The following is a 26,890-nucleotide window of genomic DNA, read 5'->3' on the forward strand; positions in this document are numbered from 1 at the left end:
GATGTTCTTCCTAAAAGTCTGCCACATTCTTTTAGGACACCCATGGTTGTCCCAATTTTAGGGTTCCTAAGATGGTCTCCCTAAAATTAAGGGTTTGCCCAGGATAATCATCTTTTGAACCAGCAAATAACTACTAAATCTGGATGAGATGGATAATATTGATAAATATGGTAGGATAGACAAGGAGATAAAATTGGGATCTAAATCGGTAGGGTTTAGGCAAAATTTGGTTTAACAAAACTAAATGGGGTGATGGAGAAAAATTAGGGTTTAACAAAGTCCCATGGGATGATTTTGGGAGATTAAAATTTATCCTAAGGTTGAAAGGAAAGAAGAATGACATAATTTGGATCAAGATGGGTTGGTTCTTGGAAATCTTGGAAGAGGATTCTTGGATCTTGGGAAATTTTTTCGATTCTTTCTTTTCTTTTTCTGCTCCTCTTCCCCCCCCCCCCCCTGGGATTTCAAACTTGCCGCAAGTCAAGTAAGAGGGAGGGGAGGGTTGCAATGAAGCAAGAGGAAAGAAGGGACAGTGGGGTAGGTGAGAGGTGGGGGAGGGGCTGGGCAGTGTCACAGGGGGAGGGGAAGGGTTCTATGGTGTCATAGGGGGCTGGAACGGTGCTGCCAATGTTGTGGCAGCAAGGGGGAGGGGATCTAGGGTTGAGCAAACAGGGGAGGGGTGGGGAGGCCTTGCGATGGGTTGGGAAGGTGGGGGAGGGCGCTGAGGTTGTTGTGATTGAAGGGGAAGGGGAGGTGGTGCTGCGATGGTGGTAGAATGAAGTAGAAGGGGGCTGGGGGTTGCTTACTTGTACAGCTGCTATAATTTCTGGAAGAAGAGTGCTAGGCAGGATATAGGTGCTGATCTTTGAAGAACTCAATCCTTACTCAAACGAGGCCCCCTCAACAAGGAACCACGTTCCTCAACTTAGATTTAATTCTCATTCAATAATTAGGCTTAAGACACACAATCAAAGACTAGACTGTTTATAGCTACAAGTGGAGGGAAAAGACTTGGACTCTAATAAAGAAACCTAACTTGACTCAACTAGGGTTTACTTTATAGGTTAGGAGACCCTTTACAAATAAATTACAGCCACATAAATAAAGGAACTTAAAATAAATGACCTAATTATCCATAAAGAGTCCTACTTAAAAGAAAGACGCTCTACAACACAAGAACTCAACTACTAACTCAGTCTGAGAATTCAAAACATAATTGGACTCAGAAAATAATCAAGGTTTTGACAGGGTGGTGACTATTGTTCACATCAGTTGTAAAACAGGAAAGCCATTGTCCTTATGAGACAATGTATTCCTTCCATCATGGAGGACTTGAGGTGAAATTCCTTCCTGCAAATGATCTTCCATCAATCAAGCTCATAGTACAAATTTCGGTTGAAACATGAAAAATTTCGGTTTTTTGGAATGTCAAAACGAAATTCAAGTGGATCGAAAAAAAGTCCCAGGTTTCAATTGAAACTGTTGAAATTTCGACCGTTTCAATTGAAACTGGGTTAAATAGTGAAGTGAACCAGCCGGTTCACTTTTATAAAAAGTCATCTTTTTCGATCGAAACTTTGGGAAACCAGAGTTTTGATCACGAAAACACGGCGGCGGCAGGGAGTTTCGACTCCATTTTCCCACAATTTTTCAAGCTGTTTTTCATGGTTTTGCATCATTTCAACCACTTTTGAGCATTCCTTTGTTGATTTCGGCCCTTCATGGTGGATTATTTCACAATTTTCAAGCTTTGTTGCAAGGTAACCTAAGTTTCCCCTTTTTTTTTATTTTTTCCTTTCTTTCATGGTCAAATGGTGTTTGAATGTTTTGGAATTTACTATGATGGTCTCTAGTATGTAGATTAACAAGTGGTTGTTGTTGGATTTGATTGTTGTAGTGTTCTACTATTTTTTTATTTTTCTTATTTTAAAAAATACCTAAAAAATTATATTTTTTTTATTCGCTTCATGCTCAAAACATATTGGATTAAGTTGATATTGTTATGTGTTGTCTCTAATAAGTAGTTTTACATATCTAAATCATTGAATCTGATTTTTTCAGTGTTTTACTATGTTTTCTGATTTTTCTTGTATTTAATAATTATTATAAAAATATTTTAATTATAAAAAAAAATTAATTAGGAACAAAAACTTCAAAATATTTATGAATACCTTTACTTTACATATGTAATTGATTGAATCTGTATTTTGAAGTGTTTTACTTTGTTTTCTGATTTTTCTTGTATTTAATAATTATTATAAAAATATTTTAATTATAAAAAAATATTTTTAATTAGGAACAAAACTTTCAAAATGTTTATGAATACCTTACTGTAATTGATTGAATCTGATATTTGAAGTGTTTTACTATGTTTTCTAATTTTTCTTGTATTTAATAATTATTATGAAACATATTTCAATTATAAAATAATATTTTTAATTAGGAACAAAAACTTCAAAATGTTTATGAATACCTTAGTTTACACTTTACAAGTAATGTGTTACTGTGTGTTTAGACTTTAGTTTCTTTAGGCTAAAATTTAAGTGTTGGGTTTCTATTTTAATGGTGATTATTATGTAAGTTTGTATCAGGATTCAGGCACAAACTTTTGAGTTAGATACTTAGAAACACGATGCCAGACATAGCTTGGCAGCATGGTAGGCCTCTGACGGATGACAGGAAGAAATCGAAGTGTAAATATTGTTTGAAAAAGATTAGATCAGGTGGGGCCACTCAACTAAAGATCCATCTAGCGGGAGGGGACCGCAATGTGGTTGGATGCCCCAATGTCCCTTATGAAGTTATAGTGGTAATGGCAAAATATGTGACAGGAGGGCAAAAGAAGAGGGCACATAAGAAAGCAAAGAGGGATTAGTTCCAAGCAACATGCTTAGAGGAGGTGGGAGAGCAAAATGTGGATCCAAATCCAGGTGATGCATCATCCCTAAAGGCATAGATGGAGAGAGTACTCAGGATGCGTAGGGAGTCTCATAGACTCGATGATATTAGGAGGACACAGAGGGCCATAGGTGCAGGGTCATATAGAGATCCGGATGTTAAGAGGGCAAGCGGAGGCAGCTCTAGTATGAGGAGGAGCCAGAGTGTCAAAGAGTCAGTTCCATTACCATGGGCCCCACGATCACGACCTAGTGCCACATCTGTTGCACCTAGACCCAATGCCACATCTGCTACTTCTAGACCCATTGCGATAGATCCTGATGTGCAGATACTACGCACTGATCTTGACTTGTTTGTGAGGCCACATACAAAACAAAAGAAATTAAAGCATATGTGGGGTAATGTGAAGGAGAAGGTGGGGATGGCCTTTTCTAAGTGGGCATTAAGTTAGGTCAAAAGCGAGGTAATGCGGACAAGATTGAGTTGGCTGACATCTTTACCATAGATGATAAGGAGGAGGAGGACCCCTTATTTGAGTGGGTCAGAGAGCCATTGTTGGATAAGGCACGAGGTCGACCCAGCAGTCAAATTGCACAAGAGATGGGAGCTAATGTAAATGAGTTCTTGGCCACAGATGGGAGAGTGCACACCGAGCCTAACCGACCCTTTGTACCACACCCTGGTGCATCCAGTGACAATGAGGAAATATTGTTGGTCAGATGATGATGTTACTCAGCCACCCGCTAGTCAGGCACAGGATGATGACAATGATGTTGATTATGATGTTGGACATGGTAGTGGAGATGACAGTGGGAGTAATGATGATGGGCCTACTAATCAGGATTCAGCTGAACCACGGGAGAGACCACCACCACCACTAGAGCCAGCAGTGACCCCAATTGAGAGTTAGGTACAGGGAGGGCCATTGAGGTTCACGGGGGAGACTCAATTCACCCACGCTACCCAGGATGTCGACCACGGTGCAGGTCGTACTTACACTCACAGTCGAAAGGGGAAAGGGAAACCGAAGCAGCATAGACATGGGTATGAGGATGACACTTCATCGTACGGGTCTTACCATCCCATTGATGTGAATAGTTTGGCAAGCTCCATAGGATTTATGAGTCTAAATGAGTTAAGAGGCTCCACGGCCGGATACTAGATATCGGCAACAACAGGAGAGTGGTATGGAGAGTGTTGAATCCTCTTTTGGGGTTTACAGCCATGCATATTATGGTCAGGGGTTTCCTTAAGATTATCGGAGACATAGACCAATGGAACAAACAAGGATGTATTATCCAGCGTCTGATGGGAGGATGGTACATGTGCACAAGGGTGCAACTTATATGGATGCTAACTCGGGGCACAAACGTTTGTGGAGCAGATCTTCGGCGTGCAACCCCAACCCCTACCCCCTGAGGCTGAATCAGGACTTCCCTATCCGTACTATGCATTCCCTCAGATTGGATATCTTACGCATGTTGATGACTAGACCTATAGAGTTGCGGTTGTTGATTACCTCGACAACCATAGGCATCACATGTCATGGGATGTCTATGTCCGTTGGTCAGAGGAGAGGATGTCACAAGCACAATACTACTCAAGTTACGGGATGGATCCACCGAGGCAATCCTCTTGGCACTGACTTAGTGAGTTGTACATCCCATTTTATTTTAATTGTTAGTTACATTGTATTTGAATTTTGATGTTTCGAGTTTATTTGACGTTTTGAATTGAACTTAGAAGTTAGAAGTCAAATGTTGAATGTTATGTACTTACGTATAGTTAAGTTAATTGTGTACTTCTCGGTCAACTCTACATTAATGTAATGTACTTTGAATGACATATCTACACTGATTTTTTTAGCAAAATGCATGTATCAATTTGTTCTTTATACTCTAATTAGCTTAAATGCAAAATCCCACCCCAAAATATTCTTTAAAACCTGTCGAAACTTGATGTCAAAAATTGTACGAAAAAGTCCTTAGTTTCCTCGAAATTTCCCAAGTTTCCACCTAAGTTTCCCATTTTCACCCGATTGAAAGTTGAGTTTTCCTCAAATTTTTTACTATGATCAAGCTGAAAAAAAAAAACTATTTGGTATGTACCTTCAACGATGGGTCGGCTCAGATAACATTCTTGGACTTCATCCGAACTCGTCGGAGTCGAGTTGTTTTTAGAGGAGGCAAGTTGTCTTTAGAGGAGGCAAGTTAATACAATATCTGACCGGGTCAATCAGTTCCAGTCCAACGGGGTTTAGTCCAACAAGAGTTGGACATAATTAAGTATTTTATTTCAGCTTTAATTTGTCTTTTATTTGTTTTGGTATTCCTTAGACTTTGGTTTGGAATCTATCTTGAGTTTTCCATTTTGAACTTAGGACTCAGATTTAATTCCTTTAAATATAATGTATTAGGATACGATTTTCAGATTGAACAGAGATAAGCTGAGTTTATTTGTGTGTGAGTTTTCACTCCACTGCCTCTACTTCCCCCTTTTCTGTAATAACCCACCATTGCAGACCTATCGCAGGCCTGCATCAAATTAGATGCCCGAATGCTGGGCTGTTTCCCTTTAACTGATGGAATTAGGGTTAGCATCTCAAAGGCCTTGGATTAGGGCTTGTTAGGGTTCTTAGAAGCCCCAAGCTAGGGCAGTAAGGGGTCTAGGTATAGTTACAAATTTAGGGTTAGGATTTTAAAGGTCTAAGGTTGAGGTTTAACAATTGTGGAGTTAGGATTCAAAGGATCTAGGTTTAGGATTTAAAAGATTTAGAGTTAGGGTTATTAAAATTGGGGAATGGGAATCCAGAGCAGCAAGAAACTAGGGTTTTTGATAGGGGAAATTTTTTAAGGACGCGTACCATAGGCGTAGAGTTATGAAAAGAAGAAGGATTAATGTAGCTTGCATTCAGGAGACTAGATGGAAGGGTAAAAAAGCCAAAGAGTTGGATGATTTTAAACTTTGGTATACTGGGGATAAAACAAATAAAAATGGAGTGGGTATAATAGTGGATAAAGATTTTAAAAATGATGTGGTGGGTGATACGATTATTGTTATCAAGCTTGTAATGGAGAAAGAGTTCGTAAATATAATTTGTGCATATGCACCTTAAGTAGGATTAGATGAAAGTCTAAAACTAGAATTTTGGGAAAATATGGATGGATTAATTCAAGGAATTCGTCAAGGAGAAAAGTTTATCATAGGAGGTGATTTAAATGGACATATTGAAAAAAACAAAGAGGATATGAGAGTGTACATGGAGGATATGGTTTTTGGAGAAAGGAATGAGGAGGGGATTTCAATTTTAGATTTTGCTACTACTTTTGATCTATCTATTATAAATACTTACTTCAAAAAGAGAGATGAGCATTTCATTACCCTCAAAAGTGGACAGCATAGAAGCCAAATAGATTTCTTCCTAACTAGAAGGACTGATAGATTGTTGTGCAAGGATTGCAAGGTGATACCAGGGGAAAGCTTAACTGCACAACATAGACTTGTGGTCTTGGATATGTGCTTAGTCCCAAGAACACATAAAAGGTCCAAGGTTAACTATCCCAGAATAAGATGATGGAATTTGAAAGGAGAGTGCTAGAAATCCTTCATCAATGAAGTAGTTAAACAAGGAAAATGGGATTTTAAAGGAGATACCAATGCAATGTGGAATGAGACGGCTATGTGTATTAAGAAGGTGGCTAAAGATATCCTAGGTGAATCAAAAGGAAAGCTCCATTCTTATAGAGAGACATGGTGGTGGGATAATGAGGTTCGAGCTGCCATTAGGAAGAAAAAAAAACTAGTTTTAAGACATGGCAAAGAACTAAGGATGTTGAAGATCTTCAACGGTATACGTTGGATAGAAATGAAGCTAAGAAAATTGTGGGAAAAGCAAGGGCAAAGAAGTTTGAAGAGTTATACAATAAGTTGAGCACGAAGGAAGGGGGAAAATCTATTTATAAGATAGCTAAGATGAGGGATAGGAATAGTAGAGATCTTGACCATGTTAGATGTATTAAAAATGAAGATGGTAAAGTTTTAGTTTGTGAGGAGGACATTAAGAAAAGATGGGAAACCTATTTATCTAGTTTACTAAATGAGCATTCTTCAAGCACTTATGATTCGGACGATTACACCTTTCATCAAGGCACCAATGTCCGAACTTATGTACGTAGAATTTCGATGACCAAAGTAAAAGAAGCTTTAAGGAGGATGAAACTCGGCAAGACACAAGGTCCTGATGAAATCCCAATTGAAGTATGGAAGAGCTTAGGAACCCATGGACTAGTTTGGTTGACTAAGTTGTTTAATAAGATTATGAGCACAGGGAAAATGCCAGATGAACGGAAGTGTCGTGGTTCCAATATACAAAAATAAATGAGATATTCAAAGTTGTAATAACTATAGGGGCATTAAATTGATGAGCCATACGATGAAATTATGGGAGAGAATAATTGAAACCCGTTTGAGACACTTAACTACAGTTACGAATAACCAATTTGGGTTTATGCCCGGAAGATCTACAACGGAGGCCATTTACCTAATTAGGAGACTTATGGAAAGGTATAGAGAATGTAGGAAAGACCTTTATATGGTATTTATTGACCTAGAAAAAGCTTATGATAGAGTCCCTAGAGCGTTAATTTGGCATATACTAAAGAAAAGAAGTGTTGCAAGTAAATATGTAGATATAGTAAAGGATATGTATAATGGTTCGGTGACTAGTGTTAGAACAATGGGGCGACAAAGTAATGAATTCCCGATAACAGTTGGGCTACATCAAGGGTCAACTTTAAGCCCATATCTATTTGCGCTGGTAATGGATGAATTAACCAAAGACATTCAAGATGAGGTCCCTTGGTGTATGTTTTTTGCGGATGATATTGTGTTGATTGATGAGACCCAAGTGGGGATTAATACCAAATTAGAATCATGGAGAGTAGCTTTGGAATCAAAAGGCTTTAAACTTAGTAGTTCGAAGACAGAATATCTAGTTTGTAACTTTAGTTATTGATCGGGCAGATGATGAGGTGGTGATACTTGACGATAAAGAGATTCTTCAAAGTGACTGTTTTAGGTACCTAGGTTCAATCATAAGTAAAAGAGGTGATTTAGAGGATGAGGTTTCCCAAAGAATTAAAATAGGGTGGATGAAGTGGAGAGGTGCGTCCGAGGTCTTATGTAATCGATGTATTCCATTAAAGCTTAAAGGAAAATTTTATAGGACCGTTGTTCGACCAGCTATGATGTACGGTGCAAAGTGTTGGGCTGTTAAAGAAAATCATATAGATAAACTCAGTGTAGCAGAAATGAGGATGCTAAGATGGATGAGTGGCAAAACTAGGATAGATAAGATAAGAAATGATCATATTAGAGTTGGTCTGGGAGTTGCTACCATAAGTGATAAGCTTCGAGAAAGTCGTTTAAGGTGGCACGGCCACGTTCAACGGAGACCTATAAATGCCCCTGTACGGAGAAGTGATATAATCCATATTGAAGGAACTAAAAGAGCTAGGGGTAGACCTAAGATAACCTTAGGAGAAGTGGTGAGAAAGGATATGTATAGCTTAGGCCTTGTATCTAGCATGGCCTCGAACAGAACTGATTGGAGGGCAAGAATCCATGTAGCCGACCCCATTTAGTTGGGACAAGGCTTATTGTTATTGTTGTTATTGTTGTAGTACCATAGGCGTAGAGTATAAGGGAGTCTTAGGGGATCAACTCCAAATAAGGGAATTAATTAGTCAGGATTTGTTAGGATTGTGTTGGCAGTATATAAAGGGGAATAGTATTTGCGTAAGGGGGAATGAACTCAGCTTTTTGGGGCAAAGTTACTTGCAGGAAGGGGAAGACCCTTGGGTGGGCATTGTGAAGAGTAACTTCAGACCTTTAATGAAATATTGTTAGAGAGTGTATAATGTGAACAAAAAGACCCCCCCGAGTCGAAACCCTAAAGGGGGCCCCCTAGATGGCTCAAAGAAGCCCCCTTAATCTGGCCGAACCCCCTAGTAGGGGTATTTAGGGCATTTTAGCCGTCTTTTGATGCTGGAATTATTTTCAACTCCAATTCTAGGAGCCGAGTGACGTGCCAGCGCTACTAATTGAGTGTCAACACGTAGTTGTGCTGTTAGTAAGAAGGGAGCCGGCGCCATTTTTATTTCTTAAATTGAGTTTGTTTTGAGCAGTCCTCAAGTCATTAGTCTAGCGCATGTTAATTAAGAGTTCTAATTAAATAGAATTCAGCATGCGCTAATCAGAGTTTTAAGTCACTTACACTTTTATTTCAGCATATTTTTTTAATGTCCCTTAGATCTTATGTTTTTGGATGATTGAGATTAATTCATGTGCTGGGATCCTAATCTATAAAGGAACCCCACCTAGAGTTAAGGTCTTTAATTATTTAGATTCCAAATTATGGGTTTAGGTCAAGTGGTGGGAACCTTGTCTATTAAGGATTCCCGCAATAGTGTCAAAGTCTTTTAAGGCTATAAATAGTCAAGTCTTCTTGTAATTCTTCAGTTTTGACTTTGAAATTGAGTTTATGTTTAAGGATCATGGTTCCTTGTTTAGGAGGCCATGGTTGAGTTACTAAGAGTCCTTCAAGAATCAGCACCTCTACAAGAATTCCAATATCGTCTTCAAGTCTCCATCATCTCCTCCAAGAACTACGGCAGCAAAGCAAGAAAGTATAGCACAAGGAAGAAAATTCAACCGAAGAATTTCGACCTTGCAAAAGGCCGAAATTTCGGTCAAAACTGGACACTTTTTTTTGAAAATTGAAACTTCAGTTTCGGGCCTCATACGGACTCAAAATGATTTGGATTCTTGCATACTACCTATTTCAAGCATAATAAACACAATGGAACTAGTATTTTGCCAAAAAAAAAACCATTGAAAATTTATCATTCAAGTATACTAACAAATGATTGGTTCCAACAAGTGCAAACTGTATTGTATACAGGCATAGAATCATCAACATACATGAATTGTTTGGTAGAATGGTTACATATACAAAAAATTCAACAAAATAAAATGACCTACTAGATCAAGTGATAGTGTCTCACATATATTAAGTTGAAGCCTATATATCATATATACATAAAATAAAAATAAATAATTTTAGAAAATAATTATTAAAATAAAAAAATGGTAGAAATAATAAAAATATAAGTAACAAAACACAATCATAGATCATAGTCCTAAGCTAAACATATATTAATTTCAAGGCAATACAAGATCATTTAAGGCATGAACAAAACAAATATAAAAAAAAAAAAGGAGAAGTTTGAAACTGTTGGGTATGGCTTATGCCTTCACATTCTATTGTTGCAGGAGTTTTCTTTGTATCTGTTGTGGCTTAAGAGGTGTTTGGAAGCAAAAAAATGAGCAAAAGAGGTGTTTGAAGGCAAAGGAGTAGTGAAAATTAGGTGAAAATGAGATAGAAATAAATAAAAAAAACTATGGAAAAACAAATTGAAATGTTGAAATGTTCGAAATTTCGATCGAAATGGTCAAAATTTCGGTCGAAACCTCCAAAATAGTTGAAATTTGACACTTTTCCAAAATAATTGGAATTTCGTTTCGTTTTTGAAAAATTCAGACATTTCGACCAAAATTTCGACAATTTTGGTCGAATTTTCTTCTATGGTACAGCATCCCCACCCCATCGCAGGTTCTCTCTCTCTCTCTCTCTCTTTTCTCCCCTTCTTCCCCAGCAAGTCCCATCTCCTCCCACACCCTTCCCCACCCCCTGCACCTGCTGCCACACCTGAACAGCAGCACCCCCAGCCCCTTACGACACCCCCAGTCCCTCCCCTACCCTCCTATAACCCTGTTAGATCCCTCCCCCACCCTGCCCCTGCCCTACGCCCCCCCCCCCTCTCCCTCCCAACTCTCTCGGACCCTCTCTCTGTCTCTCTTTCTTGTGGCAACAGAAAAAACAAAAAACAAAATAGAAGAAAGAAAAGAAAAGAAAAAAAGAAAGAAAAAGGAAAAGAAAGAATTGGGTTGCCCAAGTTTTTCAACAATTCTTGAACCGTTTTTCCACCAAAGTTTACCTAATATTCCCCTTTCAACCCATACCCATACGGATCCAAAAATTAATTAGTTTCTTTCCTATTCAATGCTATGAATAATATTGTCCCTTCCTCTTCATTTTTGTTACATTCCAAATTAATTTTGGATATTCCAAAACCATTCCCATCATCTCCTCAGAAACCACCTGTTTCCCCAAGTATTTCCATTCAACTCCCATCTATTTAAAAGCAACACTTAGGTATCCCATAAAATTAATACATTATTTGATGGAAGACTCTGGGTGAATACTAAATTCAAGGGAATCTTTCTGAGAAAGCCTAACCCTAGAATTGGACATACATCAATTGGTATCAAAGCCAGGTTGCCAACAATTTCTAGGAGTCATTATGGATGAACCACAGATCAATAGACCACTTGAGCAAATTCTGAAGGTCCAACAAGAGATGCTTACACAAATCACTGAGATGAACACCAAGTCACAAATCTAGAGCAAGCCAAGACAGTAGATCTCGTACAATCCCCACCACCACCACCTAAACTTAACTCTCACGTCTGTGTGCCTCATGGAGAAGGAGAAAGTGGTGCAAGAAGGTACAGGGATGATGATCCAGAACCCTGTCACCCAGGTAGTCCAGAGAAAGAAATGGCCACACTAGAGAATTAGGTATGAGAACCTTGTGTTTGAGCATTATGAACAAGATGATCGATAGCAAAGGAAGGCACCAGTAGCCCAACCATCATTTGAAGACTACTTAAGGGCTTACTTCAATGGAGGCCAAGAACAGAGTAGAGGCACAGACCACCACAAGGAAAAGCTAGAATTAAAGGAGTTCAATGGATCCCTTGATCCACAAGTTTTCTACGACTGGAGGGTAGCCATAGACGACTACTTTAACTAGTGCGACTTATCAAAGGACAAAAAGATGTGACTAGCCAAGCCAAATTGGTTGGAGCTGCCAAAATTTGGTGGAGCACAATGGCGAGAGAGCTTTACTATGAAAGCAGAGAACCCACCACATGGAATCAGATGCACTGAGAATTGATAGGTACCTTCGTGAGCACTACAAGGCCAGACTGCAGGAACAGTTCCATACACTTAAACAAGGTCCGATGTCAGTCGCTAATTACATCCAGCAGTTTGACTCCTTAACTTCTAGAACAAGTGCCAGAGAGAACAAGCTCCAAACCATGACCCAGTTCAAACTTGGTCTAAAGTCTGAGATCCAGCCAGCCTTGGGAGTCACAGACATAGTAGATCTGAGAGATCTATTCGACAAGGCCCTAAGAGTCCCTGTGGCACAAAAGAAGCTAGGTAGCCAAGACTACAGAAGAGACCCACCTACTGCCAAGCCCTATAGTCCCACTATAGCTGCAACACCAAAGGTAACTAATCCTATCAGAACAAGGCCAGTCTTCGGCAACAACCCAGGAGAATGCTTCTACTGTCACGAAAGAGGTCATTTCACTAGAGAGTGATGTAAACCCGGATCTAAGGCTAGCTTATTATAGTAATTTCCCTATATCTGAAAATCAGGAGGTTTTAGGGTATTCTAAGTGCCGAAAACCCTGCTGTAACCGAAAGTCAGACCTGAATTTTGTTGCAATTTAAATTCCAGACCTGAAATCTGTAACAGAATCAGAATTAGGGCTTGAAAGGGGTTTCAGCTAGGGTAGGAACAGATCTGCACCTAGTATTTTAGAAATTGAGCTGGTTGTTTATGGGTCATAACTATTTGGCAAGGTCAGAGGTGTGAACTGTTTCAGATTTAAGCGTCTTAAAATTCTGCAGCATTTCCTAGGAAGAAGAAGATAAGCTGAATTTGTTAGACTAAGGAAACAGAGCTTAACTGGAGAATTGAATGTCGGATCAGGGCTAGAAGGGGATCGTGATCCTAGTATGGGGAAAAGGGTAAGGGGATGGGAACTAAGGGTTTACTCAGGGGAGAAGTATGCTGTATCACAGGGAAGGAAGGGGGTGGGGAAGTCTACAGTTGTAGGGATAGGGTGGGGGAGGGGCTTAACACTAGACCTGTAAATGGATCAGATTCGGCTCGGATACATAGTATCCGAATCCGAATCCGATTAGCAAAACCACTATCCGAATCCGAATCCGAAACTTTATTGGATATCAAATAATAATACGATCCGATAAACTATCCGATTATTGATTGGTGATTGTCATTTTTTTTATTATTGATTTCCAATTTCCAATTTCCGTTTACCGATTACCGGTTTCCAAATCCGATTATTAACCCCTTTTTTACAGAAAAGTATTTAATACTTTACTCTAACTAGATAATTTCCGATTACCAATTACCGGTTTCCGAATCCAATTATCATCCATTTTCAAAGAAAAAAATATTAAATACTTTACTCTATCCAAATAAATTTCTATTCGGATATTATCCGATCCGAATCCGAATCCGAATCTGGTTGCTTAGTAAACAAATACGGATATTTTTCGGTAAGAAAAATTCTAGATATGAACACCCTTAAACGAATACGAATGCGAATTCAAAGGCGGATTTCGGCTATCCATTTACAAATCTACTTAACAGGATCATTTGGTGGGGGGGGGAGGCTGGGTTGTCGTTGGCCCTGGATGTGGCAGCAGAAGCAGGAAGTTGGGGAAAGTTGCACAGACCAGAGAAGGGTGGGGAAGATCTTTGGACTTACTTAGGATGTTGTGTTTGCTTGAAGGCTGTTTGATGATCGCTTGTAAGCTGCTGGATTGAAGAAGAAGACGCAGAAACTTGAACCATTTTACTCAACCAAGGCCTACCCAACTAGGAGACCCTGATTCTCAAACCAATCAACTTTATTAATGTGAAATCCAACCCAAACCTAGCCAGGACACCCTATCTATTTTGGGTGAAGAAAGGTTAGTTTAATGTTTGACCTTAAAGTTGGACCTTGATAACAGTGTTGCTACCCTTTGAAAGCCTTAGGAAGTCATGTCAAACATTTCCTTAGGGTAAATCCAAGGTCCCGAAGTGAAGGAAGAAGTCTTTGTGGGCCCTCTCTATAGAAGACATGGTGTGTGACCCGAAACCCATGGATATTGTTGATGGTGCTCCCTACTTGGAAGCATTGTCAGTATTTAGTAAGAAACTGCGCATCGAAGAGGGGTGAATTATTTGAAGTACCTAATGAACTCCCGTGCTCAATCCGAAGGTATTTCTAGAAACTAGACTTCTCGATTAACTTGTAGGAGAAAACCCCACTCAATTTGACCACGTATAGCCCTCCGAATCCCAGTCCGAAGTTGCTTTACTGTGCATTGGTCGACGGGTTGGTCGATTGGGGCCAGTAGACCAATCAATCGACCAATGGTGTGTTAAATCCGAGAAAATCTTCGATTTAAGGTTTTTCACTATCTATTTAACCCTACTTCAAGTTTCTTAGTTACGGTTGCCTCCTAAACACCCAGAGAACGTGGGAAGACCTTTCCAAAACTATTTTCGGTGATTTCGAAGATTCCTCTGCAGATCTGAAGCCTCTCATCTCTGATCTGACAATTCAAGGTTAGTATCTCTTCTGAATTCTAAATTATTCTTTCTTCGATCTTGTTCTTGATTGAGATCAGGAAGAAGATGCTGCATTCTTGCAACCATCTATTCCATGATCTCATTCTATTCTTTGAGATCTATGATCATCATTGTGATCTTAACCCTAGCTGAATATTTTCTTAAAACCCTGACCCTTGTTTGATTTTTGGAAACCTTTGGTAACCTCCCATGCGAGGGAAACCTCATGGGTAATGTTTAGATTAATCTAAACTTAATTATTCAATGATTTTCTTGTTATATTTGGCCAAGCAATTTATTCCCTTTCATCCTGTGATCATAGCCTTTTCATGAGAGCCATAAGGTTGAAACCCTAGTTTATTGGTTCAAATCAAGAACCCATCTCTTGACCTTGACTTGATGATTTTACCTTCCTATATATTTCTAATACATTCTAGGAAGTTCCCCTTCGAATTTCGGATCAATCCGACTTCAAACGAAGAAGTTATGACCAATCTAGTTTCTGCAATTCCGTACTGACTCGGTTGGTCAATTGGGTCAGTAGACCAAGCACTCGACCAATGAAGGCAGTAGCTTCATTTTTCGCTCAGTTTGATTCGTTTCTCTCTGGTCTTTTAGGTATCTTTCCTAATGTTATATCTATGATTTTTAGGGGTTTATTTGCTAAGTTTGGAGTTTCTCTCTTTGATCTTTGGATTATCTTCGGCGATAATCAAGGTAAGGACAGTTATTTCATAATAACATAGATTGCGTACTCTCTGGTTTCTACTTTAAGAAACTCTGAGTTTATTTATTGTTCTTGTATTTTATACTTTTGATGTATTACTGTAAGTACAGTAGCACTTCACTTATGTTTTCTTTTTCATTATTCAAGCTTATATGAATTGCTTATTACTATATTGTTTAATGATTAGATTATGCTTTTATATTCTCTTTTATATGATGAAGTGTTGATTGGATATGACATGACTGATTTGAGAATGTGTTTGATTAGGTATGGTTTGGGATTGAGAGGTGTCCTTTTGACACTTCTGTCCTTAGACATTATCGGAAATAGTATGGGATGTTTTCGGGTTGCCCATTGACGCTTTCCCGAATCATTGATTGTCATACCTAGGACTGTCTAGCAGTGTTTGGCTAGGATGTCCCAGTTATATCAGACCCAAATCAGAAGGGTATTGAGACCGAACAACCCGTGGCAGCAATGGGGATTCACGGGCGCTCAAGACCGGTAACCAACCCGTGAGAGGACAGGAATCACATTGTGGGGGCCATTTATTGGAGGGTTGCATATGGATAGACTTGGGCTCATGGGCGCTCAAGACCGGTAACCAACCCGTGAGGGGACATGAGAGCTTCTCGTTTACCATATGGATAACCAATAGGGTTGATGAGTCCGTAGTCAGGGACTATTAGGACTCTAGTGGAAAGGAAACCGGAAAGGATCGCCAAGGGCGAGGAATTGACGTATCTGGACCTGAGTTGATGTAACTGAGTAGATGACTTGCATTGGGCTAGGTTTAACCCTAACATGCGCCAGTACTTAGACCAATGGTGATGTGAGAGAGCGGTGACTTAAACCCCAACCATGGAATGTTCCGAGGGATGCCGGACCCACTACCAAAAGGCGTTGTGTGATTAACCTACCCAAAGAAGTACGGTGCTATGACTTAAAACATATCTGCCAATAGAGACCAGCATACATAGAGTTTAGATGCATACATACATTATCTGTTTCATATTGCATTGCATCTTGTTATATTCTGCCGCATGTTATTTATGTTGTTATGAGTTAACTTGTCTTACTGGGTTTCTTTCGAAACTCACTCCTTTTGTACCATATCTTTTGTTAGACTCCTCTACAGGTTCAGAATACTTTGACGGTACGTATGAGGAAGCGCAAGGTGAAGAAGATGAAGAAGAGCCGACTAAAGATGTGGATTAGATTTCTTTTGTTTCTTCTAGACTTATCTATTACTTTACTTGTATTAGCTTAGAGCTTTACTTAGATTTCGATCTACCTTCCGCATATGTTGTGGAGTATATTTCCGCCATGGTTATTAAAGCGGCAAAGCGACCAAAGCGATTAGGGCTTTATCTTGACATTTAGGCGACTAAGCGGTGCTTAGGCGGCAATAAAGCGACCAAAGCGGTTTAGTCAATATTTTTAATACAACTACTTTTTAATACAAATACTTTTTATAATAAACTAAAGTACTAAACAAACATTCAACAATCACATTCATAAAAGTAAAAATAAAAAAACATTCAAGAATCACAATTATGAATAACAATATTATTCATATATAGTTTAGTCAAATTATTTTTAACGTAACTTTTTTGTTAAATATACATGAATAATATTCGAATTGGAATCAGAATTGATGTATCTATTTTTCCCTTTTTTTAACCAAACAGTGTTGACATGATAAATTAATAGATCTCATTATTCCGATTTCCAAGTCATTGTTTATTTAATGTTTCATTGATTATCAATGTCGAATATGGCTCATGCTTCACATTCTGTTGCCGACAGGAACTTTGGGCCTCGGAGTTCATTTGAAAATTGGGCCTCGATTCCGAAATGGCTCACATATTTAAATTTATATACGGCATTGTAGAATAAATGATGATTAAAAAAAAGAAAAAATAATATGCACAAATTAAAAATTGTAAAAAAAAGCGGCTGCTTTAGCATCTAGGCTGCAATATGGCGCAAAAGGCAGCAAAGCGGTAGTGCTTAAGCAAAAAAGCGGCAAGAAATCAGCCTATTAGTTAAGCGGTCACAATTTAAGCAGTTCAAAAACCGCTTTGCCGCCTAGGCGGACGCTTTGATAACCATGATTTCCGTTGTACTCTACAATTGTCTTTTAATTTGGTATCTTGTTAATTCGCACTCTGACATTCTTAGTGATCCTTCTGAGATCTTTTCTTGAATTTTATTATTAACTTATTAGAATACAATGATTTGTTCTTGCTTTTGATTATGTTATTGTGCTAAATGGATATGATCGTTCCTAAACTTGATCTTTTAGGCTGTGGATCACTCCCCCGGGTAACCCAGATAGGGTATAGGCTGGGTGTATTTGGGCGGGATGTGACAATTAATCATCACAATTGAAAAGCTACCTAGATTATTTGGCTATTTATAGCCCATTGAACAAAATTGGACTCAAACTTACGAATCCTTAATTGACAAGGATCCAACTACTGACCTAGCACCTTAGATTGGAATCTAAATAATTAAAGACTTGGACTCTAGGTGGGGTTTAGAATGCCACCTCATTACATGAATTCCTTGACATGGACTCTACTAATAAAAGAGAAATCAAAAACAAATTCATAAAAGATAAGAACCCTTTTGGATAATGAGTCTTATCTTATCCACAACTTTGACTAAGTCAAACACAATTCAAGAAACTAAAATGGACTATATAACTCTTAAACAAACTAACCCAAATATAAAAAAAAATAAAAATAGATCCATAACCCTTGGATCGAGGGGATTCCAGCTAAACCCATATTGGGCCCTACAGGGGCAAGAAAAATGACCAAAATACCCCTAGGGTAGATTCCACCCGCATGCTTAGGTGGTTCTTGGGGCCCACTTTAGGGTTTGGCTAGAGGGGTTCAATCCAGGTTCATATCAGCGACTGTCCTAACTGAAGAGGACATGCAATCCTAGAGATACGGATACCCCCCCACCAGACCCAATCACCCAACTACTAAAGAGACCCACAAATGTCCACCACTAGAGTTTGAAGATGAGGAGTATAGCAAAGATAAAGATAGATTCAGAGGCCCACCTCAATCTAGTCTCTAAAATTCTGATGACTGCCATTATTGAAGAAGAAGACTAGAAGAGGAACTCTATCTTCCACACCAGACTTCAAGTAGGAGGACTCCTTGCCTAGCCATCGTGGATAGTGGTAGCAGTATCAATGCAATGTTAGAAGACTTCCTACAAGACTAACACAAGAGAAGCACCCCAAGCCCTACGAGGTTAGCTCTATTGAATGACTCTAGGCTGAACATGGTTACCAAGTGCCTTGTCCCAATCAAGTTGCAAACCTATTCTAATGAAATCTGGTGTCATATCATCCCCATGAAGACAATTGACATCATAATAGGTAGGCCATGGTTATATGATAAAGATGTCACCATCCCCTCCATAAAGAACAGGTGCATCTTTGAGCATGAAGGACAGAAGATCATACTCCTACCATTGAATTTAGATGAAGATGCCAAGAAGAGACAAGTCGTGCGCACCAATCAGCAATGTCCCACTCAAAGACAGCCAATAACGGTGACCACATCCAATAGAACTCTAAAGAGGCCTAATGTGAAGGCAATCCCAGCAGCATCCAGAGTCCAGGCAGTAAACAACTGTTCATCTGATGAATGTCTTCAAGAGGGGAGAACTGATGTGAACACAAAGACCCCCTGGCCAAAACCCTAAGTGGGGCTCCCTGGATGGCTCCAAGAAGCCACCTCGATATGGCCGAACCCCCTTAGTAGATTTAGGGCATTTTAGCCCTCTTTTGATGCTGTAATTTTTTCTGACTCTATTTCTTGAGTTTGAGTTTGTTTTTATTTCTTAAATTGAGTTTGTTTTGAGTCCTTAAGTCATTAGTCTAGCACATGTTAATTAGAGTTCCAATTAAATAAAATTCAGCATGTGCTCATTAGAGTTTTAAGTTACTTAAAAGTTTTTTTTTCCAGCATGTGGTTTTAGTGTCCCTTAGATATTATGTTTTTAGATGGTTCAGATTAATTCATGTGGTGGGATCGTAATCTATAAAGGAATCCCACCTAGAGTTAAGGTCTATAATTATTTAGATTCCAAATCAGGGATTTAAGTCAAATGATGGGATCCTTTTCTATTAAGAATTCCCACAGTGTCAAAGTCTTTTAAAGGCTATAAATAGCCAAGTCTTCTTCGTAATTCTTCAGTTTTGATTACTAAATGAAATTGAGTTTATGTTTCAGGATCGTGGTTCCTTGTTGAGGGGGCGACAGTTGAGTTACAAAGAAGTCTTCTTCAAGAATCAGCACCTTTGTCAAGAATTCCAGCATCTTCTTCAAGTCTTCATCATCTCCTCCAAGAACTACAGCAGCAAAGCAAGTAAGCACAGCATCCACACCCCCATCGCAGGCTCTCATCCTCCTTCTTTCCCAACAAGCCGCATCCCCTCCCTCACCCTTTCCCACCCCCCCGCAAGACCCCCCCCAAGCCCTCCCTGTTTCAGCACAACCTTGCCCACCCCTGCTTCTGCTGCCGCACCTAAACAGGAGCACCCCCAGCTCCTCATGACACCCCCAATCCCTCCCCTGCCCTCCTGTGAGTCTACGACTATGTTAGACCCCTCCCCAACCCTGCCTCTGCCCTACAACTCCCCCTCTTTCCCTCCCAACTCTCTTGGACCCTCTCTCTGTCTCTCTTTCTTGCGGCAACAGAAAAACAGAAAAAAAAGGGGGAGTGGGAGAGAGAGAAAAGAAAGAATTAAGTTGCCCAAGTTTTTCAAGAATTAACTTTTTCCCCTCCAAAGTTTTCCTAATTATCCCCTTTAAACCCCTACCCATACGGATCCAAAAATTAATTACTTTCTTTCCTATCAATCCTAGGAATAATATTTTCCCTTCCTCTTTGTTTTTGTTACATCCCATATTGATTTTGGATATCCCAAAACCATTCCCATCATCTCCTTAGAAACCTCCTGTTTTCCCAAGTATTTCCATTCAAATCTCATCTCTTTCAAAGCAATCCTTAGGTAATCCATACAATCAATACATTATTTTCTGGAAGATTTTCGGTGAATCCTAAACTCTAGGGAATCTTTCTAAGAAACCAAACCCTAGAATTGGATTTACATCAGTGTAATTAGCATTCATATTTTCCTTTACAGTTAGCTTTTTTGCCTACCAAGTATTGTGTGTGTGTGAGTGTATTGAGCTAATTCAAGGAGTAGAATAGAGTTGGTTTTGGTGTCCGACCGATTGGGAGTTGTACGGTCTTATCAACTAGTATCAGAGCAGCCACGATTCTAGGGAGAGGAGATGTCATTGTCCGTGTTTACCAGTAAAAAGAGTGCTTCATCAAAGTTGTGAAAGGAAGAGAATTGCTGAAGTGCAAAACCATCAGAAGCACAAGGGGATAATCCAAGACTTGGTGCAGGGATCCACGACTCATCCACACTACCAGCTGAGAGAAGGAACACTGTTATGCAAGGGGCAATTGGTTTTGACTGAAAATTCTGTCCTCATCCTTACTATCCTTGCTGAGTTCCATTCCACACCATTCGGTGGCCACTCGGGGTTCCTTCGGACTTACCGACAGATTGCTACAGTTGTTTATCGGGTGGAAAGAAGACAACTGTCAAGAACTTTGTGGCTGCTTGCGATGTGTGCCAGCAGAACAATTACCAATCGATGATGCCAGGGGGGCTGCTCTGACCTTTACCTATTCCAGAACGAAGTGGGAAGACCTCATTAGGGACTTTATAAGGGGGCCGCCAAAAACAAAGGGGGAGACACTATCATGGTGGTAATCGACAGGTTAACCAAATACACACATTTTATGGCCTTGATTCATACATATACAGACAAAGTATCAAGTTCAGCAAACAGGTGGTACACTTGCATGGGATGCCACGCTCCTATGCACCCAATAGGGACCACGTATTCCTCAGCCATTTTTGGACAGAACTATTCCGCATCTCTCGAACTTAACTAAAGTTTGGTAGTGCTTATCACCCTCAAACAGATGGCCAGACTGAAGTGGTGAATCGAACATTAGCAACTTACTTGGGGCTGTTTCTGCACCGGGAAGCCACAGGACTGGTGCAAATGGCTGCCATGGGTTGAATATTGGTATAATACCTCATTGCACAGTGCAACAAAGATGACTCCTTCCAAGACATTACGCGGAAGACTGGTGTTGCACCATTGGGAGGATGGGCATTAAAAAGTGAACGAAGTTGATGCCTATATCCAAGAAAGGAACCGTATTCTAGAGGACTTGAAGGCCTACCTACTCAAAGCTCAAGACCAAATGGAGCACCATGCAGACAAACACCATAGGGAGGTGCAATTTGAAGTGGGGGATCAAGTTTTTTAACGCATTCAGCCTTATCGGTTCAGGAACCTATCAAAGAGACCCAATGAAAAACTCAGCCCCAGGTTTTCCATGGCCCATATCAGGTCGCAGAATGATTACAGGCTGCTGCTACCAACTGAATCTAAAGTTCATCCCGTGTTCCATATCTCACAACTCAAGCAGCTGGTTGGCGCTGCTATAACACCACAGCCACTCCACTTGGCCTAATAGAGGATTGGGGGCTACCATTGTTGTTAAGGCGTCGCCTAGGCGTCCCCTAGGCGTCCGGGCACCTTCGGAGCGCCTCAAATCGGTGTAGCCTCATTTTCAGGCAATAAGGCGACCGCCTTGGGGTATGAGGCATTGCCTAGGCGTCGCCTCAAGAGCCTTGGACGCCTTATACCCCAAGGCGTCCGCTTTTTTTTCTTTTTTCAATCACATGAAAGATGCCAAATCGAAGGCATATATTAAATTACTTATTAAATTCCAATTGTAAAGTATCTATTGATTGAACCTATATGCATATTTATAATGTCACTACATGTGATCAAATGTTAAAATAAAAACAAAATCGAAAGAGAATAAGTTCTTGACTCGAGTCTCACACTCTCACTCACTCTAATCCCTAATCTCTTTCTCTCTTCCTCTCTTCTTCTCTTCCATTCCCGCGATCACACTCTGGCAAGCCGCGCGACAGATGACTTCTTCTCTTCCTTTCTTCACGCGGCTTTTTATTTAGGACCTACTATGTGTGGTTTGTAGTATGTTGGATGACTTGAGGTAGGCTAATATTAGTCTTTTTTTTATCATATAAGATATGATAGATTTATAATGAATTGGAGTGAATGAGATGTACACTAAAAATTTCACTTAAAATGCCCCAACCGCCTCAAAAGCGCCTCGGAGGGCGCCTCATTGACTCATTGCCTCAACTAGCCTAAACTGCCTCGCATTGCCTCATCGCCTCATTGCCGTGACAACTATGGGGGCTACAGCTATATCTAGAGGCAATGATTGACACTCGATATTCCACAGCAAGGGCATTTGAAGTCCTCATCCAGTGGAGATCCTAAAATTTCACCTTGAGGACAAGGTGCGACTCCGGGGGAGGAGTATTGTTAGACCTTAGTTAAACGGGTCTACCCGTAAAAGAAGGACAAGCGTCCAAGCCTAAGATAGACACGTAGAAAGTAGTTAAGGAAGTGGCAAGGGGATAAACGGATACAGCTGACAATTCTGTAGAAGGAGAGGAGTGGGGAGAGAGGAGGTCTGAAGAATTGAGTGAAGAGTTAGGCTGCCAGGTTTTCTATTGGAGAGGGAGGGCTTGCACCAGCAGCTGTGAGTTCTAAGACTTTCTTTTTCTAATCCCAGTTTTCTTAATTAACTCTAATCAAATATACAATATTTATCATCCAATCCATAGAAAAGCAGTGCCTTTAATATTAGAATTTCAGGTTCCTATCACTTTACATAGACAATGAATTCAAACTTAAACCTCCAACTAGCTGGCCACAAAGCAACCTTACTGTTGCACCATGGAATGAATAATGCCCTCATAACATATCATATAAAGAAAACAAAATTCAACACAAGATGTATTCATCAATCAGATTAGAAAAGCAGCATCCACATATGATGCTTAAAACAATTATTAAACATTAATAAGAAAATTTAATGCATGTTAGGATGATGAATTCAAAAGAGGACAAGAATACTACATACCTCCACCACCACCGATGATCTTCAGCAGCAAGCTGGAAGTATGTCAATGCTACAGTGATGAAAGCGGTCACCACTAGAAGAATTAGGAAAACAATGAAGAGGATGCTGTAAATGGTATAAATCCTGTGACCCCACACACTGGCAAATATGTAGTAGAGCTCAATATAAATGGCACTGAAAGGCAGGAAGCCTGCCATTGCCATCTGAGGAACATTTCCCCGGTACCAAGGTAATTGTGGAATTTCCCTGGGATATTTTGTTGTGCGGCAAGGAGCCTGGAACTCAGCCCTGCTGTTTTTACCGGCAATCCCACCCAACACAAGCAAAGGTGAGGTGACTAATGTCCATATAAGAACTATTACTACAATGGTGCCAAATGGCAGTGCTGCTGTAGCACTGTAAGCAATTGCAACAGTGTTAAGGAAGCAGAATGTGAGGAAAAGAGGCCCACAAAATAGGCACCCAGTCAACAACAGATTCCTCACCTGAAAAGAAAAAGGTTCAGGAGCCTCATCAGCATGGCAGATAAAAAGTTCTAAGTGTTCAAAGATGGGGGGCAAAAATCCAGGAATAGTCAGTGCTGTCATACCCAATTTGTTCCTTCAAGTTGGCAATAGAAAGATGTAGCTGTATATCCAGCAATCCCTGATGTAAGTGCGTATATAACTACCAGCGCAGTGAATAAGGCTCCACGGTTGTATGGATAAAATACCCCAACAAGTGCAAGGAGAAAAATGAAAATGGTCCTGGAAAAGCATAAACAGAAACAAATAATAAACTGACTAATAACCCCTTAGTGTCAGCATCTCATATTGAACAGATCAAACAAAAAGGAAAATATACCTACAGTGTAAATAACTGTGAGCCACAACCAAGGGCTGCTGCGAACAATGACTTATGCTTAGGAAAGCGGAACACATCACCATGAATGTACTTCCATCCAGTCTCCTCTTGGTCGTCAGCTGATTCTTCATCATGAGCATACCTTTCACAGATAGAAATTAACTATTTCAATCACAGAACAAGAAACAGAAACCCAGCAATCAACTTAGACGAAGATGCATACTGAACTAGAAATGGCACAAAAGATATCTTACTTCACAAAATCATTCTTGAGTACTCTCATAAGAATGGTTGCAAGAAACCCAGTTAGGAGAAGCACAGTGACACATGAGTTAATAATAGAAAACCAATGGATTTCCAAGTGATGAGGTAGCGCAGAGGATGATGAATATACATCCATCCGCTTCTTGAAAGGAATAGTGGTTTCTTTCCACTTCACAGAGTACATGAATTCCACTTCAACTTCCTTCTCTTCAGTGAGGTCCACCAAGGCATTTGGATCACTTCGTACATTAATTTCAATAACACGGTCTTTGTTGTGAGCAACATCAAAATGAATGTGCTTATAAAGATAGTACTTGTAGTTGGTGGGGTCAATATTGCCTTCCTTGTTGACCTTGCCAATGAAACCCCAGATCGGCAAATCGTCATAGTACATCTGGAAATAGTAGTCCTTGGTGACTGCATTTCGGAACTTAGCAGCCTCTTCCTTCGACAGCTTCTTTCTGCAAACAACTTCAGAGTCTTTGTCAGTAAGGAAGTCGAGCTTATAGGGAGCACTGACCAAACGATCTCCATTCAAGACTTCACCGAGATCTTCTTTCTTCTCGGTCACATGAGCTGCAATTGAGATAAAGTGAATGACGAATTTCCACACTAAACGGTCTGCAAAAAAGAAAAAAAATGGATACACACCTGGAGTACAGAATGGAAGATCGAAATACCGATATGTTTCACTGAAATCAGAAGCAGAGACAACAATTTCAGGCCCTCATAAGTTAAAAGAACAGAGTTTCATCTAAATCTCCCAAAAAAAAAAGGTAAGGTAAAAAACAAAAACAATGCACTCCCCAGCGTTGATACCTAACAGGTCAAAATCCTCTATAAAAGAACGCATTCCCCAGTGTTGATATCTAATAGACCAAAATCCTCAGAAACTAGATCGGGGACGTCTGAATTGTCAGCCATTTCCCAAATTTGCACAACCCTATCCTCAATTTCAGTGCCGCTAACGAAGTAGATACGTATACAAGAATCCAACAAGTAATACTCAAAGCCCAATAGCGGAAGCAAATCCAAAGAAGAATCCAGGTCCATTCCGTCAAGACACATATAAACCATCCTTAAGGACCTTCACAAAATTCAACCTCCATTCCATCCAAAACGCGAGGAAATAATTAAGACAAAAAGCGAAATGAAACCAACCCAAACATCAACGAATCCGAGATGCAATCGACACAAGAGAACGGGAAACAAGCAACCAAAATGATCAAAACTTCGGAAAGAAACGAGGTTGACAAATCAATCTATCGGTTTACCTGGGATTATGGAACGGGCCAACCTTGTTCGCATACAGAAGCACTGGATCTCCAGCCTTGTAACGATGGTCAGAGCCATCCGACCTGACACAGCTTCCAAAACAGAGGATCAGAACCGCAACGACAACAAAGGAAGCCATTAATTTCCTCCTCCTCTTGAACAAGAAGCGAAGGAAGGGGGAACAAAACGAAACAAGAAAACAGCGAGAGAGAGAGCAGTAGTCCAAAGATTTTGTAGACCACCTCACTGGATAGACAGACGGAGATGAATTGCTAGATGCGCTTCGTACGTGGTCATCGACTACAAATCACCCCACCCCCCCAAACGGGCCAACCCACCAACCAAAAATACAAAAATATAATAATAATAATAATAATAATAATAATAATAATAATAATAATAATAATAATAATAATAATAATAATAATAATAATAATAATAATAATAATAATAAAATAAAGTAAATCCATTTTTTTTTTTTTGGTAGAATCCATCTTGAATCTATGCTTAGGACCCGGGTTTTCTTTTATTTCTTCATTTCTAATGGGGTGGGACCAAGGAACGATATTTTGCCGGAAGTCGCCGGTTCGCTACCTGGCTAAACCGGCTAACCACGAAATCTCGCCAACCGAGAATTCAAAATCGCAATTCGCTTCATGCAGTTTAAAATACATATAATCTAATCAAATGAAAAGGCAAGGTTTTAAAATATATAATATAATCATTTTCTGATTTTCAAACGTTATCTTTTCAAACGTTTGTGACTGTCATGAAGTTTTAAAATATATATATCTATATATTTTTATTTTTTTATATATATATATATATATATATATATATATAATACTTAATAGTAATGAGTCAAATCATGACTCCATTAGTCAAGTCATGGAAGGGACGAACCGATGAATACGTTAAGTCATTTTTTTTTTAATAATTTCATGGGTTTACATGAGCCACACACGTGGCTCAAATGCAATGGCTCAAATGCAAATGCATTGTTCATCTTCCTCCTCCCTCGCCTGAAACTCTACAAGCCGAGTTTGTGCTTCTGAAAACCAGAGTATCAACGAGGACGTTTGCTCTTCTAAAACCCATGGACGGTAGTGTTGTGACGGTGGTGGTGCGACGTGTTATCGTCGGAAATAGCTTGAAAAATCGCCAGTCCAGCGGTAAAATCGTCATTTCGGCGAGAAATCGGTAAAGTTCGTTTCGCCCCCTGGTATCG

General features: G+C 39.7%; 1 protein-coding gene across 1 annotated transcript in view; it reads right to left on the reverse strand.

Moving 5' to 3' along the window:
- LOC149011262 (transmembrane 9 superfamily member 3-like) overlaps positions 1 to 25,884 on the reverse strand; it is a 28,140-nt gene extending 2,256 nt beyond the window's left edge. The window contains exons 1-6 of the mRNA XM_089160431.1: positions 25,662 to 25,884; positions 25,039 to 25,079; positions 24,378 to 24,963; positions 24,128 to 24,265; positions 23,870 to 24,026; positions 23,281 to 23,765 (exon numbers count right to left, since the gene is read on the reverse strand). Of these exons, the coding sequence (XP_089016557.1) occupies positions 23,281 to 23,765; positions 23,870 to 24,026; positions 24,128 to 24,265; positions 24,378 to 24,963; positions 25,039 to 25,079; positions 25,662 to 25,801 (1,547 nt within the window). The 5' untranslated portion in view covers positions 25,802 to 25,884. The remainder of the gene's footprint in view (positions 1 to 23,280; positions 23,766 to 23,869; positions 24,027 to 24,127; positions 24,266 to 24,377; positions 24,964 to 25,038; positions 25,080 to 25,661) is intronic.
- Between the last annotated feature and the right edge of the window lie 1,006 nt (positions 25,885 to 26,890).

This window comes from Hakea prostrata, chromosome 7 (genome assembly GCF_041222555.1).
Source record: "Hakea prostrata isolate BN-2017 chromosome 7, UWA_Hpros_2, whole genome shotgun sequence".
Lineage (NCBI taxonomy): Eukaryota > Viridiplantae > Streptophyta > Magnoliopsida > Proteales > Proteaceae > Hakea > Hakea prostrata.